General features: G+C 39.7%; 1 protein-coding gene across 2 annotated transcripts in view; it reads right to left on the bottom strand.

Moving 5' to 3' along the window:
* Positions 1-1,644: 1,644 nt before the first annotated feature.
* Positions 1,645-13,612, bottom strand: part of LOC6502059 (netrin-B) — an 81,069-nt gene continuing 69,101 nt past the window's right edge. For both annotated transcript variants that reach the window (XM_032452940.2, XM_032452939.2), the window contains exons 3-8: positions 7,936-8,124; positions 7,094-7,243; positions 6,922-7,026; positions 6,794-6,859; positions 6,366-6,597; positions 1,645-5,854 (exon numbers count right to left, since the gene is read on the bottom strand). In XM_032452940.2, the coding sequence (XP_032308831.1) occupies positions 5,713-5,854; positions 6,366-6,597; positions 6,794-6,859; positions 6,922-7,026; positions 7,094-7,243; positions 7,936-8,124 (884 nt within the window). In that variant the 3' untranslated portion in view covers positions 1,645-5,712. The remainder of the gene's footprint in view (positions 5,855-6,365; positions 6,598-6,793; positions 6,860-6,921; positions 7,027-7,093; positions 7,244-7,935; positions 8,125-13,612) is intronic.

The raw sequence follows: 13,612 nt of genomic DNA, 5'->3' as shown, positions 1-13,612 counted from the left end.
AAACCAATTGTTGAATGTAACACTTTATTTTGGGCGTGCGATATAAAATAATAAATATTAGAAAAGTATTGACGGAATTGGTTTGCCTATTTTTTTTTTAGCCTTTAATCCATGATTTGGCCCAAAAACGGTGGTGGCTGTAATTTAAGTAAAGCAGTGTTTTATTTATATGCATTATATGTTCAGTGGGGGCAAATGCCATATGCATATAAACCTTTTTACTCGTAAAATTGTGCATTTGTGAGTCTTCTCATTAAGACATGAGACACTGAAACACAAAGCAGAATTACATCGAAATTTTCCACTAAGTGGCAAAGTTCGAGGTTGGCCTAGTGGAGAGCGTCGTGGTTCCTAACACGGAGGGCCAGGGTTCGAGTCCTAATTTTTGAGTCAATGTTTATGTTATACTTCTTAAACCCTTTTTTTATTTGGATTTTATTTTTTAATAAATAAACTAAAATCTAAAAAGATAAACTCTATATTTTTTAGGGTATTGACCAAATATATGCAGACTCCAAAAAGCAAAGTTACCAATATACACATGTATAAGTAAATGCAAGCTTCACAGGAGGCTGCACAAAATGGGTAGCTGCACTTACAGGACTATATCTTGAGTTAACGGATTTTGCCAGATATGAGCGATATATCAAAAGTTGCGTCATCTCAAAAGCAATCTCCACGTGCAATATAAAAAGGATCAGTCGACCAAATTGTGAAAAATAATTTTTTTTCTTAAAAAAAAAGTTTATTTTCAGTGTATTTTTTTTTGTGTACTATATAGACGTTTGGTCTCAAAGAAAGTGAAATTGATATTTAAAAAACCATTTCAACGGTGTAAAGCTCTTTTTAATATCTTTCTTAATTATAAAGTTATGAATTTTTTCATTAACAAAGTTTTTTTTAATTTTTTGACGTAAGCTTAAGGTATTTCAAAAAGTTGTAGAACAATAGTTGCTCATATGATAGTAACAAACATTTTCCAATTTTTTTCAGGATTTTTAAGATAAAAATAGTGCAAACAGACAAACCGACAAACCGACAACTGGCTTCATTTTGAAGAAGAAGAAAAAATCGAATTTTTCGAATAACTTCTGAATGAAATGTCGGATCGGGTCGATCCGATGAGGTACCAATCGACGCGTATTTAGCTCTAGAATGCGAATATATTCTATCTGGGGACTAAAATGTGTCCACCAGCCCCACTTTAGTGATAAAAATTTTTTTTACTTTCACCCTAATTTCTCCCAAACCAAATAACTTTTGGAATATGTTCCGACAAAAATTATCTAATTGAAACAATACCTTTCGATTGGTATATCATTCATTTAGATCGGTTGCCTACAAAAAATTTTTAATTCTTCGGCTATATATAGAGTTTCCTCGCGCACGCCTAGGCATGCAGGTCGTCACCTCGTGGACTTCCGTCCACAGTGATAGAAACATAAACATAAGCTAACTAACTAAGTTAGCTTTCCTTTCTTGTTTTTATTTAAAAAATCACAAAATAATCATTATTATCTGAGCGAATTTCAAAATAAAATGCATACATAACTATACCTATTTTTACTTACCTAAAACATATTATTTACCTCCATTTTCTGATAAACCCATAACTTTCTCCCAATAAAAAGCAACAATTTTTGATTTCATTATTTTATTATTATTAATAATATTTCGTTTTATTATCATTAGCAATTTGTCCACTTACTTCGATAAACGTTCACGTTTTCGACTTTGTTTCTTGATTTTCGATATTCGACTTCTTCAAGTTCACATAAATGATATATAGTTATGTATAACTCGGATCCTTTGCATCGCTTGCCTTTGATATAATTTTTCTTTGCCACAAAAATTGCATATTTAGGTATTTTTATGATTAATCATATTTTAATATTTATTTTTATATATATGTAATATATAAGTACCAACTACAATACTTTAATATCAGACAATGTGAATTCTTTTCATTTTTTTCTGTTCTGTTTTTTGTTTTCTATTTTTTTTCTTTTGTGTGTGCAATTTATGATATAACATAATAATTAGCAATAATTTGAATTGATAATTTCTGGTTTCTCCGCGACTTGTCGCATTTTTTGAGTATTTACAAAAAATTTAAGAAAAATTACGCTTGCTTTTCATTTTGTTTTTGATTATAGTTATGTGTTACATATACGTATGCATTTTATATATACTTCTTATATCTTCTTTCTGGACACACGCTCCTGGTATGCATTATGCATATTATATATTTTATACCGACAACAAAAAAAAATTCCTTTATAATCGTGTGTGATTTTTCTGTGTCTTTGAAGGATATGTGATTAGTAGAATATGCTTAAGGCATACAAAACGAAAGGGAATAGAATTCTAGAGCTTCTGATCCGTAACAAAATTCGTTAAAACTATCCATTCCGTTTCCTATAACATATAAATACATTTTTTCTCTCTGTGTGTTCGCTAGCAATATACTCCGTTTAGATGTTAATTTATAGTTAAGATTAGGAAAAAAAGGTGTAAATAAATAAACTGATTGGCATATCAACTAATGACTAATTTGGTTATGTTTGCGTCTCTCTCTCATTAAGTATTTTTAAGTACTTTTTTATATTCGTGTTTTTCGAGTTTTTCTTTTTTTTTTTTTGTTTGCTGTTCTTGCGGAAACGGAAGTCAATTTGTCAGCTTGGGGCTGATTTTTAGTTTTTGTTTTACGTTTAGTTTTTTGGTGGGTATTCTAATTATGTAAGCGGCACCAAATGCTAGTGAACAGTTAAGTGTCCTTGATCCTGGCAAAGCCTACCAGAGCGTTTGCCAATTTATATGCTAATAGGTCCTGCAGCCCATACCCCGCCCATTTAAAAAAAAGAAGTGCCAAGAACCCAATTTACTTAAATATATGTATAAATGTTTCAAATCAGAGGGTTCATACATACATAAACCGTTCATATCCATACATAATGTACAGACTTTCATTTTGTTTTCCGCGGTCACACTTCCACACATGTGGCTGAAGTCCCCGCTCCCCACTCCCACTACCTTGCAGGCCTCCTGGCCAGGACAAAAATTCAGTTAACGCAAAATTTCATTTAAATATGCATGAAGTCGCCGGGTTGAACCAGACCGACGACGCCGCAATTCAATTTCTCATTTCATTTATAATTTTTTCTCATCGTTTTTTGTTCAGCCATTGTTCAATAATTTTTTGTAAACATTTTTTATGACGTTTTTTGTGTTTAACATTTAAGGTGAAATTGGAGGCTTTTTATTTTAAAATGAAAATAATTGGATTCTTGTTTGAGTTTTTAGGCAAACTTGTTGCGCAGAAAAGTGGGGAATTCAAAGCTATTAGGGAAGAGTGCAATTTATAGAAAATATTATTCTTTTTTGGTGGCAATTTGGCATTCAAGTGGCTTGGATTAGAGCTCCTTTGAAGTTGGCTGTTGGCATGACTCATACGCCCTGTTGGCCAAGAACAGATCCAGGCTAATTATGCGTCCCTGGCCGGAGTGGCCCAGGGAGTGAATGGGAACAAAAATCTCGGTTTAAATGCCGCAGCTTGTTAACTGTCCGGCATGTGTGTGCCCCTATTTTGATTTATCATACATCATGGTCACGGTCGGACCTGAATAACTTGTGAATGGTAATGGGCCCGAGCCCGGGCCCAGGTCTGAGGGACATATTGGCGGACAGCTACATGGCAAAAGGTGTTTGGGGCAAAGTCGGGCATAAAGATCTCGATTCAGTCATTTTCTGGCGGATGGCAGACAGAACATAAACACGAAAATAAATTCATTAAAACATTTATCAAGTTCGACACCCGGCTGTCATATATCATGTTACATTTTGAGCCGAAACATGTTTAATCCGCAGCAACATCGAAAAAATGTAACTGCAATCGAGTTGGCTCAGGAGGGATTAAGGGGTGTTTGCTGTGGAAATAGGGAGGGGTATTCATCACAATACGTGTACAAACATATATGTCCGAAAAGGTATGTATGCGTCAGGGTTTTAGCCCACAAAGTTCACTTGTATGCTGTTGGCCGAGTGGCATGTAACTTTTTTCGAGCAGTGTTCCCCGACCATCGAGGAATCTGAAGAGCCTGTAACTGGCTCAGAGTTTTGAATTAGTTTAGCTTAAATTTTTAAGAGTTTATCGCTGGTATTATGTCAGACTTGGCTGCAGTGTAGGGACCGTGGAATGCCTATCAAGTGACGGCTGCCCACGGCTCCAAAAAACAAGTTCACCAGCCCGACGCCTTCGATTTCGGCCACGAGGAGGAGTGAGAAACACATCTCATTTACATGCATAACTCAAATAAAAAGTCATTGATTTAAATGCATTTTAAATGCCTGTTATTGATGCGTTCATCGAACAAATTGTTATGCAAAAACGCGTGAAAAATCAACTAACAAAATGTCAATAAACATGTGCATAATTACTTTTAAAAACTGTTTGCATACATTTTCGAGAGACTTTATGCGTTTGACCGAACATATGCACACAAAACACCAAATAGATGGCCGAATGCTACCCAACTGCCGGGCCAAAAAAGGAGCCAATGGAAATTGATAGACTCGAAAAAAATCAAATCAAAAAACCTGGCAAATATCAGAAATTGAATCTAGGTTTGAATGAAGGGAAGTGTTTCAAGGCGGGTCTAAAAAAGGCCTGGTGCAAGCCAGACAACTAATGGAATTCAAGACTTGGCTAAAAATATACATATGTATGTGTTTCTGTTCCCAAAGCAAATATTTGTCGGTTCGGCCATAATTCCAAGCCAATGGTTTGGTTTAATGAACTTGTATTTAAAACATATTCCAGTTTCCTAATTTTTGTTTCATAATTTGAATAAAAGCTTGTATTTTTTGATAAATGATTGCGGATAAAGCGCGTCGTCTCTTCAAAATCCGGGGCATACTTATGTATAGTATAAATTTTTGTGTTTGTTTGAAAGCCTGCCATCTGGTCGCGGCTCGAGTTGTTGGTTTATGTCTGCACTTTTGTGTGTTTGGGGTTCCTCCCGCCTTTTGGGCTTTATGTGTGCATAGAGGTGGGACATGGACTAGGGACGTTCCTGGGACAATGAATATCTTTGCCTTTCCCAATTTCCAAGAGTTCACTGCTTACTTACTTTAATTATTAAAAAAAAAACGTACCTATAGCGTGGTTGAACCCGTTTCGTGTATGGATGCACATCTCTATCACGAGCATGTGCCATATTTGCTCGCGACGGCTTCTTTTCGCACTTGTTTTCAATTTATAACTGTTTTTTATGGCATGCATAACTGTTATGGACACCGCCCATCGCCATTGGCACGTAACTGTAATTAGCATTTGGTGTTTTATGAGGGGGATGTACACACTGTTCTGTCGTCTGTAGTCTGTCCGCTGTTGACTTTGTTTTAATGTTCTTTGTTGTTCGCCTGCCTGTAAACCGTTTTTTGGACTAGAGAAGAGTGCCCCTGGAGCAGGTGGTGGTGGTGTGGGAGGGAATTGCATGCGAGTGTATAGTGGGTGTCCGGAATGGGGGGCTAACTAATTTAGGGGCTCTGCTGATCTGACTGGTGGTCTCGGGACTCGGGTTGATTAATTTATAGCACAATGCCGAAGAAGGTGAGAAATCTGAGTAAACTGTACAATTTATACAAAAACTGATACCTAGCCAAGTGTGTGAAATTGAAATCCGCTCTGACATATTCCGTTTCCGGTTCGATTCAACTGCATTTTCGTGCCCGCCGCTGGAACCGCTTCATGCGCAGCGACCACTCGTCCTTCCACTCTAGGACCACTGAGCTGGGACCGATGGCCAGGTAGCCTGGCGCCGCTTCCGAGTCGCGTCCAAGGATAAGATACGATCTGAGGAAGAGGAAAGGGAAATATTCGCTTAATGTCCACAGTTTTTTAAAAGTTTTAAGTGCAATTTTTGCAATCTCTTAGTGACATTATTTAACTGTTTCCTGCCAAAAATTGTATATAACTTTCATGAAATTAAACTTGAACCTGTGCTTGTTGCATTATGATGGCTTTCCAGATAGGTGACGAAAATCTACTGTGTACAACGGTGCAAAATTTAACACCTATTATACTATTCTTATAATAAAAAAAATATTAATTTATACAATAAAATAATAATTTAATTTAAAAAAATAAATCATACTCTCATAATCTTTTTGCAAGTATTCAAAAAAAAATATATATACATATACATACATATATGTAATTTCTATTTAAATCTTTAATTTTAAATATGAAATAGTTTTAATGTTGACTTTTCAAGAGTTACTTTTTCTTTTTTTGTGAGTTTTTTTCGTCACCATATTAGAAAATATTTAGCTTTCGTTACTGAAAATGTTATTAAAGTACTTACTTATTCAGCTTGATTTTGGGGCACTGGCATTCGATGCTCTTGCGTGGCACCAGCAACATCATGTTGCCACGGCCCAGCAGAGAACTGGTGGTGCCGGACATGGGATTCCGCTTGAAAATCGTCTGGATGTTGATTTCATATTTGTAGATCTCATTCTGTCGCTCTATAGAAAACTTTTCGGTGCTGATGTCCTGGGAGGCGCGGTCGTGACCAATAACCTTGGCCAAAATTGCTAAAAAGTTTGAAGAAAGTATGATGTTTGTTATTACACTTATAAAGGTGAGGGGTAAATTATTAATTAATTATGATTAATTAATAATCAATCTTAAACAAAAATTTAAATATAGAGTTAAAATTATTATATAAATATTCTTGAATCCCATTGACCTAATCATTTAACAGTAAATTGCATGAAGTAAAGCACTCACCATAATCTTCCATGCAAAACTTGTTCAAATTGAGCTTCCTCGGACTGGCCTTGCACTTGCCGCAGTCTGTGGAAAAATGAGTCCAGTTTGGGGAACATTCTCTCAGCCATTTCTCTCAGTGTACTTACATTTCTTCATTTCCTCGGCTTGCGAGCTGCCGCCGTCCTTGTAGTCCCCGTTTCCGCCGCCTCCGGCACTCTCGGCCTGGATCATGTTCGCGTTGGTTGGCACTTCTGCGGAGTTGAGATGATAGAGGAGAGGCTTAGCTTGGGGTATGTGTGGGGGAGTGGGGAGACTTACTGATGCAGGGCGCCACGTGGGAGCGTGTCTGTTGGTAGCCGCGGGCACAGCGGTTGCAGGTCAGTCCGGTAACGCCCTCCTTGCAGGGACACTGGCCGCTCAGGTGGTTGCACGTCTTGCCGGTCGAGCCGACGGGGTGGCAGTCACATCCTGCGGTTAGCCACAAAAATAGGGATGCAATCTTCATTAGAGCGGCTTACGGGACAAGGGGACAGATCTAGATAAATGGCCTGCCAGACGGCTGACGGAGTCACTGATTGATGACTTATGCGTTTATTATCAATAAACTCAACGTGGGCTCGGTGGGGCAACGACGTTGCTATTACTTGTTAATAACTAAAGAAATCGACGGACAGAATAGAGACTAAACGGACACAGCTTTTTGCAACTTGTACAATATTTCTAAAAGCTCGGAGAAACGGGCCAAAAAGTTAATCAACAGACAAACGAACATGGTTTTATGGAGTTATTCCAGCACTACAAGTAAAAATTAAGACTATAAGAATAGGAACAGTTTTTTATAAATCAACGGAGTAACATAAGTCGTAAGTGGGGCTGTGAATAAGGTGCTTGGCCCCTATATGTACTCGTTAGTAGGACGAGTGTAGGATGATGGTATCATCGACATGTAAGGATAAATATCTATTGGCAAACTAAATAAGCAAATCAAACAGTTCCCTTATGCCACATGACTCTAATAGGAATACAAAAGTCGTACAAAATATGTGTACCACTTAGCAATATTCTTCATCAGCATTCAATGTTTACTTTCCGTTATAAGAATGTAAAATGCATTTAATAGGACCTCGTTAGATTTAAAATGAGATAGTCCTTGCACTTACGCTTGCAGACTTTGCGATGATTTGGCGGCTTGTTGGCATCCCGGTAGTATCCTTCGCGGCAGTAGTGGCAGTATCGTCCAGTGGTGTCGTGCTGGCAGTTGTAGCACACTCCTCCGGAGACCCTGCCGGATAGCTTGTAAAGCTCCAAGTTGAATCGACATCTCCGGGCATGTCCATTGCATTGGCACACTGAAAATAAAATTTAGGAGAAACGGTTAGTACTCGTCTGGCAGTCTTTAAAGGCTTAAGCTTAAGGCTTCCAAGGTATAAAGAATCAATGGTGTGTCGTCCAAAAAGTTTCCTCCATAAACTCCCAGATAGTTTGGCCAAATTGCCGTTATGGCCCAACGAGCTTAACCCTCTTCCGTGTCCTGTGTCATGTGTCCCGTGTCCTGTGTCCTTCCTATCAAGCATAAGCCATCGTTCTGGTCAGTGAAGCTGAAGAAACCTAATCATTTAATGGCAGAACTGCCTCGGGCTCCATATTTTTCCCCCGGGCGGGCTTCATAAATAATTAATAATGATAGGAAACTGTTACGTGCTCTATTTTTCCGACAGGTGCGGGGCCTTCCACCCACATCCCTTCTGCTATGATTGATTATTGTTGTTGTTGCCTTGATTGATGAAAAGTCGTGTGCAGAATCTTGGAAGATGCTGGGGACGGAGGCGGCCGCCCTTCGCATTTTTATTTATTTATGGCCTTCTGGCGATTGGCCTTCTGCACACTGGACACCCTTAATGTTCATTTAATTAGTTGGACAATATCATAAAATAATTTTAGCAACTAATTGGCAGCACTTGACTGCAATTTATGGTCCTGTCTTTCCCGGAACTTTCCCAGCATCCCCAAGGTCTTGGGTCTTACTTGTTTTCAGGTTAGTAACCTTGAGTCAGAAAAACAGAGCCAGAGACGCACAAGTACACTGAGAATTCGTTTAATTGTTCATTTAATTGTAGTTCATCGTCAATAAAATTAAATAGTATTAGATTTCGATTTAAAATTAAGTGAATATGATAAGTGGAATATTTTTCCGACTTCTCATTAGCATACACTTTCAGAGAGTCATTTAATAGGGCTTGACTGTCTAAAGAATTAAACTCCCTCCAAAATTTTGGAGTTTTTGGATGTAATTCGTATTCCGTCTGGAAAGGAATCGACCGTCGATGTCCACGCATGGGCGACTGCCAAGGGGTTCGGTGACTGTGATTGCCTTTGGTGAGTGGTGCGACTATTGTGATTGCTGTTGCCTCATATTTTTCATATCTTCTGTCTGCATCATCGCCGATCTGAGCCAGGGAGGAAGACTAAGAAGGAGCAGGAGCCGGAGGCTTCCTGACAACAAAGGACTCACCACGGGCGGAGGGGGAATGGGGAAAGGGGACGGAAGACAACGCGGATGGACGGTCGTCTATTTGGCAAATAATAACAGCAACAGCAACAATGGAACACAACCGGACAGACGACAGCCAGACAGGGGGACAACACGGACGGGCGGACAGACAATCGGACAGGAGTGGGAGATGGAAGCTTATGCGTTGATGCCTGGAATATTATCGAACCTTACACTTGCAGCCAGGCACTCAGTATGTGCACCATGCCACATGTCTCGCCATCGTCATCGTCCTCGTTGTGGTCGTTGTTCAAATTAAAATGAATTTTATTTTTACTTGACACTCGACTTCTCCTGGGCCTCAGGACATAAAATGTCCGAAAGGGAGAGGCACTAGACGAGCATACCGCCTTTGGGAATCTTTTCAAAGTTTTGGCTTTCAAATCCAAGATCTTGCTTATTAAATTTGGGAGAAAGCCCAGGATATGGGACTTCAGTAACTGAATACGTGGCTTACTGCAAGAGAATGGGCAATAATATTATCTGTTATATAAGCAATAAATTATCATATCGGCAATAAAACTCATTTATTATATTTATTTCAGTGCTGGCCATTGTATCCCCGAATCTTTCCCGCAAAAAAGTACTGCCCTTATCATTTCCATCTTCGATTCCATTGTCCTTTCCCCGAAATGCCAGGAAACCCAACGGACACAGCCTTTTGTCAGTCGAGCTTGTTTACGTTATTTTCCCATATTACTTTTAATGATAACAATAATGATAATGCGATGCCGAGGCCCCACTCCTCCCCAGAAGGAGGAGTTCCTTCAATTGACTGGCAGGGATTCGATGTCCGTTGTCGTATTGCCTTTGACACGCCTAATAATTGAGTAGATCTGCCTGGCCGATAAGCGCGAGGGTGGAGTGGCTGCACTGAGGAAAAATGGGCCTGCGAGTGGGGGGACCTGGGCGAGAGATCTCCGACAGAGCTCCCCATAAATTCCGAAAGCCGTCTAACCCAGAAACGAAAAGCCCGCGGTGATTAGCCAAAGTAGCACACTCGTTTTCGGCGGCCACGGATCGGAGGGTCTGGGAATCAATGTACCGATGTGGGGGATTAAGTCGAGCATGTCGAACGATCGATCGACTTAATTGGGGAACAATAAACGCATTTTTACGCCAATTATTTCACAGTTCATTTGCCGTGGCCCCGATTTTTGTTTGTTGTCCATCCAGAGGCCGAGATTTTGGGGGAAACCTCGAATAAGCCACAAATCGGGAAAAAATTCGCACATCTCTCTGGACCGAAGCGGACCGGGTTCCCCTTTTTTTCTCTTTGTGATATACGACGGGACGGACCATGACCCAAACCCGAAAGAAATTTGCAGGCGGTCGAGAAAAGAAAAGTTCATAATTTAGCTGCAATTTTAATTAAAAGCCAAACTCTCCGAGGAAACTCTCTGGGGAAAATGGAAATGCGAGTGGAAAAACGAAAAGTGGCAAAAACACATGCGAGCCAGCAACAAAAGTGCGAAAACAGCAACCCGGAGTGAAATAAAGGAAAACATGTGAAAATCGTTTTGAACTTATCACTTGGCGGGCATAGAGGGGGATTGCGGGGGCGGGTGCCCCGGCGCCGACAGATAAGCCCGGACCGGAGATCGGGAACGGGGCCCGGGACCCGGGGCACAGCGGCCGGACTGGTCTCCACAAGCCCCCCGCTCATAAGTCCACACGAGTCTAAGAGTTATGTGCCCGTTTGTTGTAAAACGGCACAGAAATTATGGGCGAAAACCAAACAGGCCTTATTTGTGGAGATTTCCGAGAGGGGTCTGGGGGCTGACGGCCGGAGGAGGGGAGGCTGGCCATATAGCAGGCTATATCCCATGCCATGCCATCTTAAACTGGCTACAAAATGTCTACATTTTTTCCTCCATCGTTGGCAGCGTCAAGAGAAAAGTGGGAGGGTTTGCCAAGAACAACGAAAAAACAGAAACCAACTAAAAAATAAAATAAAAACTAGGCAGACAGGGGGAGGGAAGTAACATGATATGATATGATCTCAAGACTCGAGTACATGCGCCCCATTCTTCCCATTCTGGGATTCCAGAAGTGGAAGACTGAGGAGCGGGCATTGTATCATTTGCCTTTTTGCCGAAAGTGAGCCAGTTCCCATAAATCGCAGGGGAGACCGACTTTCCAGAAGATATACGAGTGTACGAGTGTACGGGTCGTATGTCGGAAATGGGTTATCCCATTTTGGGATGAGTTCGTCCCAGCCAACTCTCATGCCACTAAAATAAACTAGGCTGGCAGGAAGCATGTCTCAGATCATGTCCAGATGTTTGTTGCGCGGAAAAACAGTATTTCCCCATAACTCCATAAACTATATAATTTATTTGATCGGCCAGGAAAAGACGAGGTGATAGAGCTTTTTCCCTTTGCTTCTTAAAAACAATATATTTAAGACTTCAGAATTCTGGGGTATAACTATCAAGTACACCTGTTTTGAAGACTGTATCTATATTATGATTATACTTGCTCTCTCGAAAAGCATATTTTTTCATTTATTGTATTATTTGGAATATTTTGATTATCTGTGATATATAATGTGTTATTTTATCAATTAATATATGAAAATAAAGAAAAACATAGTACACATGAGTGGAATAATATGAGAAATACACCGATAGGGGAGATAGATGTTTAGCAGCTTTTAAAAAAATCTTAAATTGCACACCGAAGCATATAATGCTAAAGACAGATATTTTATTAACCGAAAAAAAGGGATTTCGAAACACAAAATCGAGTATCTATTTCTGAAAGACCTACTAATTGACGAACAACATTGTGGCGTAGACGAATTACCAACTCATTTTGGAGCGAAATACTTTTAAGAAAAAAATTCGAAGCCTGTTGGAGTCCAACTCGCGACATCTGTATAGTACAATCGGTCTCTAAAAAACTAACAAGTTCTGTAACTCTCACCAATCGGAATTGGCAAGGCTTACGAATCAAGCTCTTTGGTAGTTCCTGTTAGTCTTTCTTTTTCATCCCAAGTTATAGTACTTACTGCCTTTCGCAAAATATCGTACAAGTCATCATACAAGTCTCAGTATAATTGAAAGCTAATGACTTACAGCCTTGGATCCTCATTACTGGAGTAATTTGTGTGTACCTTCTAAAATTTTGCGTACTGCCAAATTACCGACTTTTCACCCACGAGTCTGTCTGGCACTCTAAAAATATGTTCCTCCTGCGAAAATGTTGCCTGTTTGGCATTGTCCCTGTGTTGGCTTTCGTTTCGGGCCGAAACGTGGCCAAGTCGGCTGGGTTTTCCTTTTCTTTGTGTACTTTTCTCGCCAGTTGACAAGAACATTTTCCTCGCCTCTGCCTTATTTTTCGCCTTCGTCGGCCTTCTTTCGTTTTCGGTTATTTTATTTTTATTTTTATGTTTATGTACTCGCATTTTTATTTGGTTCGACGGCGATTTGCGTGGTTTGTGTGTTTTAGAATTTGGTGTGATTTGAATTCTTAATGAGATGCCAGCTCCCCAGTCTCCAAGTCTCCCAGTTTCCCACTTTCCCAGCAGAAGCCAAATAAAGTCAAATTGTGAAGCGCCAGTGGAGCGTGAAGAGAGGCGAGTGTAGTACTATGCCCGTCTCTATTCGAGTCTGCTGTTTCGTGGACAAAAGCCTCATCGAAGGCGAATGATTTTAGAATGTGCTGCGTCGCATAATTTTATTTATTTTTCAATTTGCTCGCCCTGTTACTTCCTTGCTTGCCTTTCGTCAGAATCTGTTATGATATCAGTCCCCGATTTCCACCCAATCTTCCACATCCACAGCGTCAGCCCCATCCTCTCCACTCTGGTCTCGCACTGAAAATGTGCTGACAGTCTCTTCTCATCTCGCTTCTATTTATTTCAAAATTTGACTTGCCAAGATATTTGTCGCTTGAATGGCAAATGATTTTTATATTTAGGCTTCGAGTGCGGTTGCCGCACTTTCTGTTTCCCAAAAAATAGCACAGATTCTGTTCTCAGCCTCCGCCTTGCAAATAGACTGTATTTGTGGCGAGACCAAGTCGCATCACATTTAATAAGCAAAATGTGTTAAGGATTTCCCCCCAGATAGTATTCTATAGTAGACACAATTGAAACAAAGTTACAATCAACAAATTAGGGAAATTGTAAATTTTATGACCGCACTCTGCAAATACATTTAATGAAACACAATGAGTTGAAGATGTTCCCCAAATGGGTTTCATAAAAAAGTAACTATACTCAACTATATATAAAATAGGTTAAACCTGACAAAATATTATCATATAAAAAATTAATTACT

The sequence above is a fragment of the Drosophila ananassae genome, chromosome XR (assembly GCF_017639315.1).
Source record: "Drosophila ananassae strain 14024-0371.13 chromosome XR, ASM1763931v2, whole genome shotgun sequence".
In the NCBI taxonomy this organism is placed as follows: Eukaryota; Metazoa; Arthropoda; class Insecta; order Diptera; family Drosophilidae; genus Drosophila; species Drosophila ananassae.
Note: the sequence above shows the minus strand (reverse complement) of the source record. Positions and strands in the feature narration are given on the sequence as shown.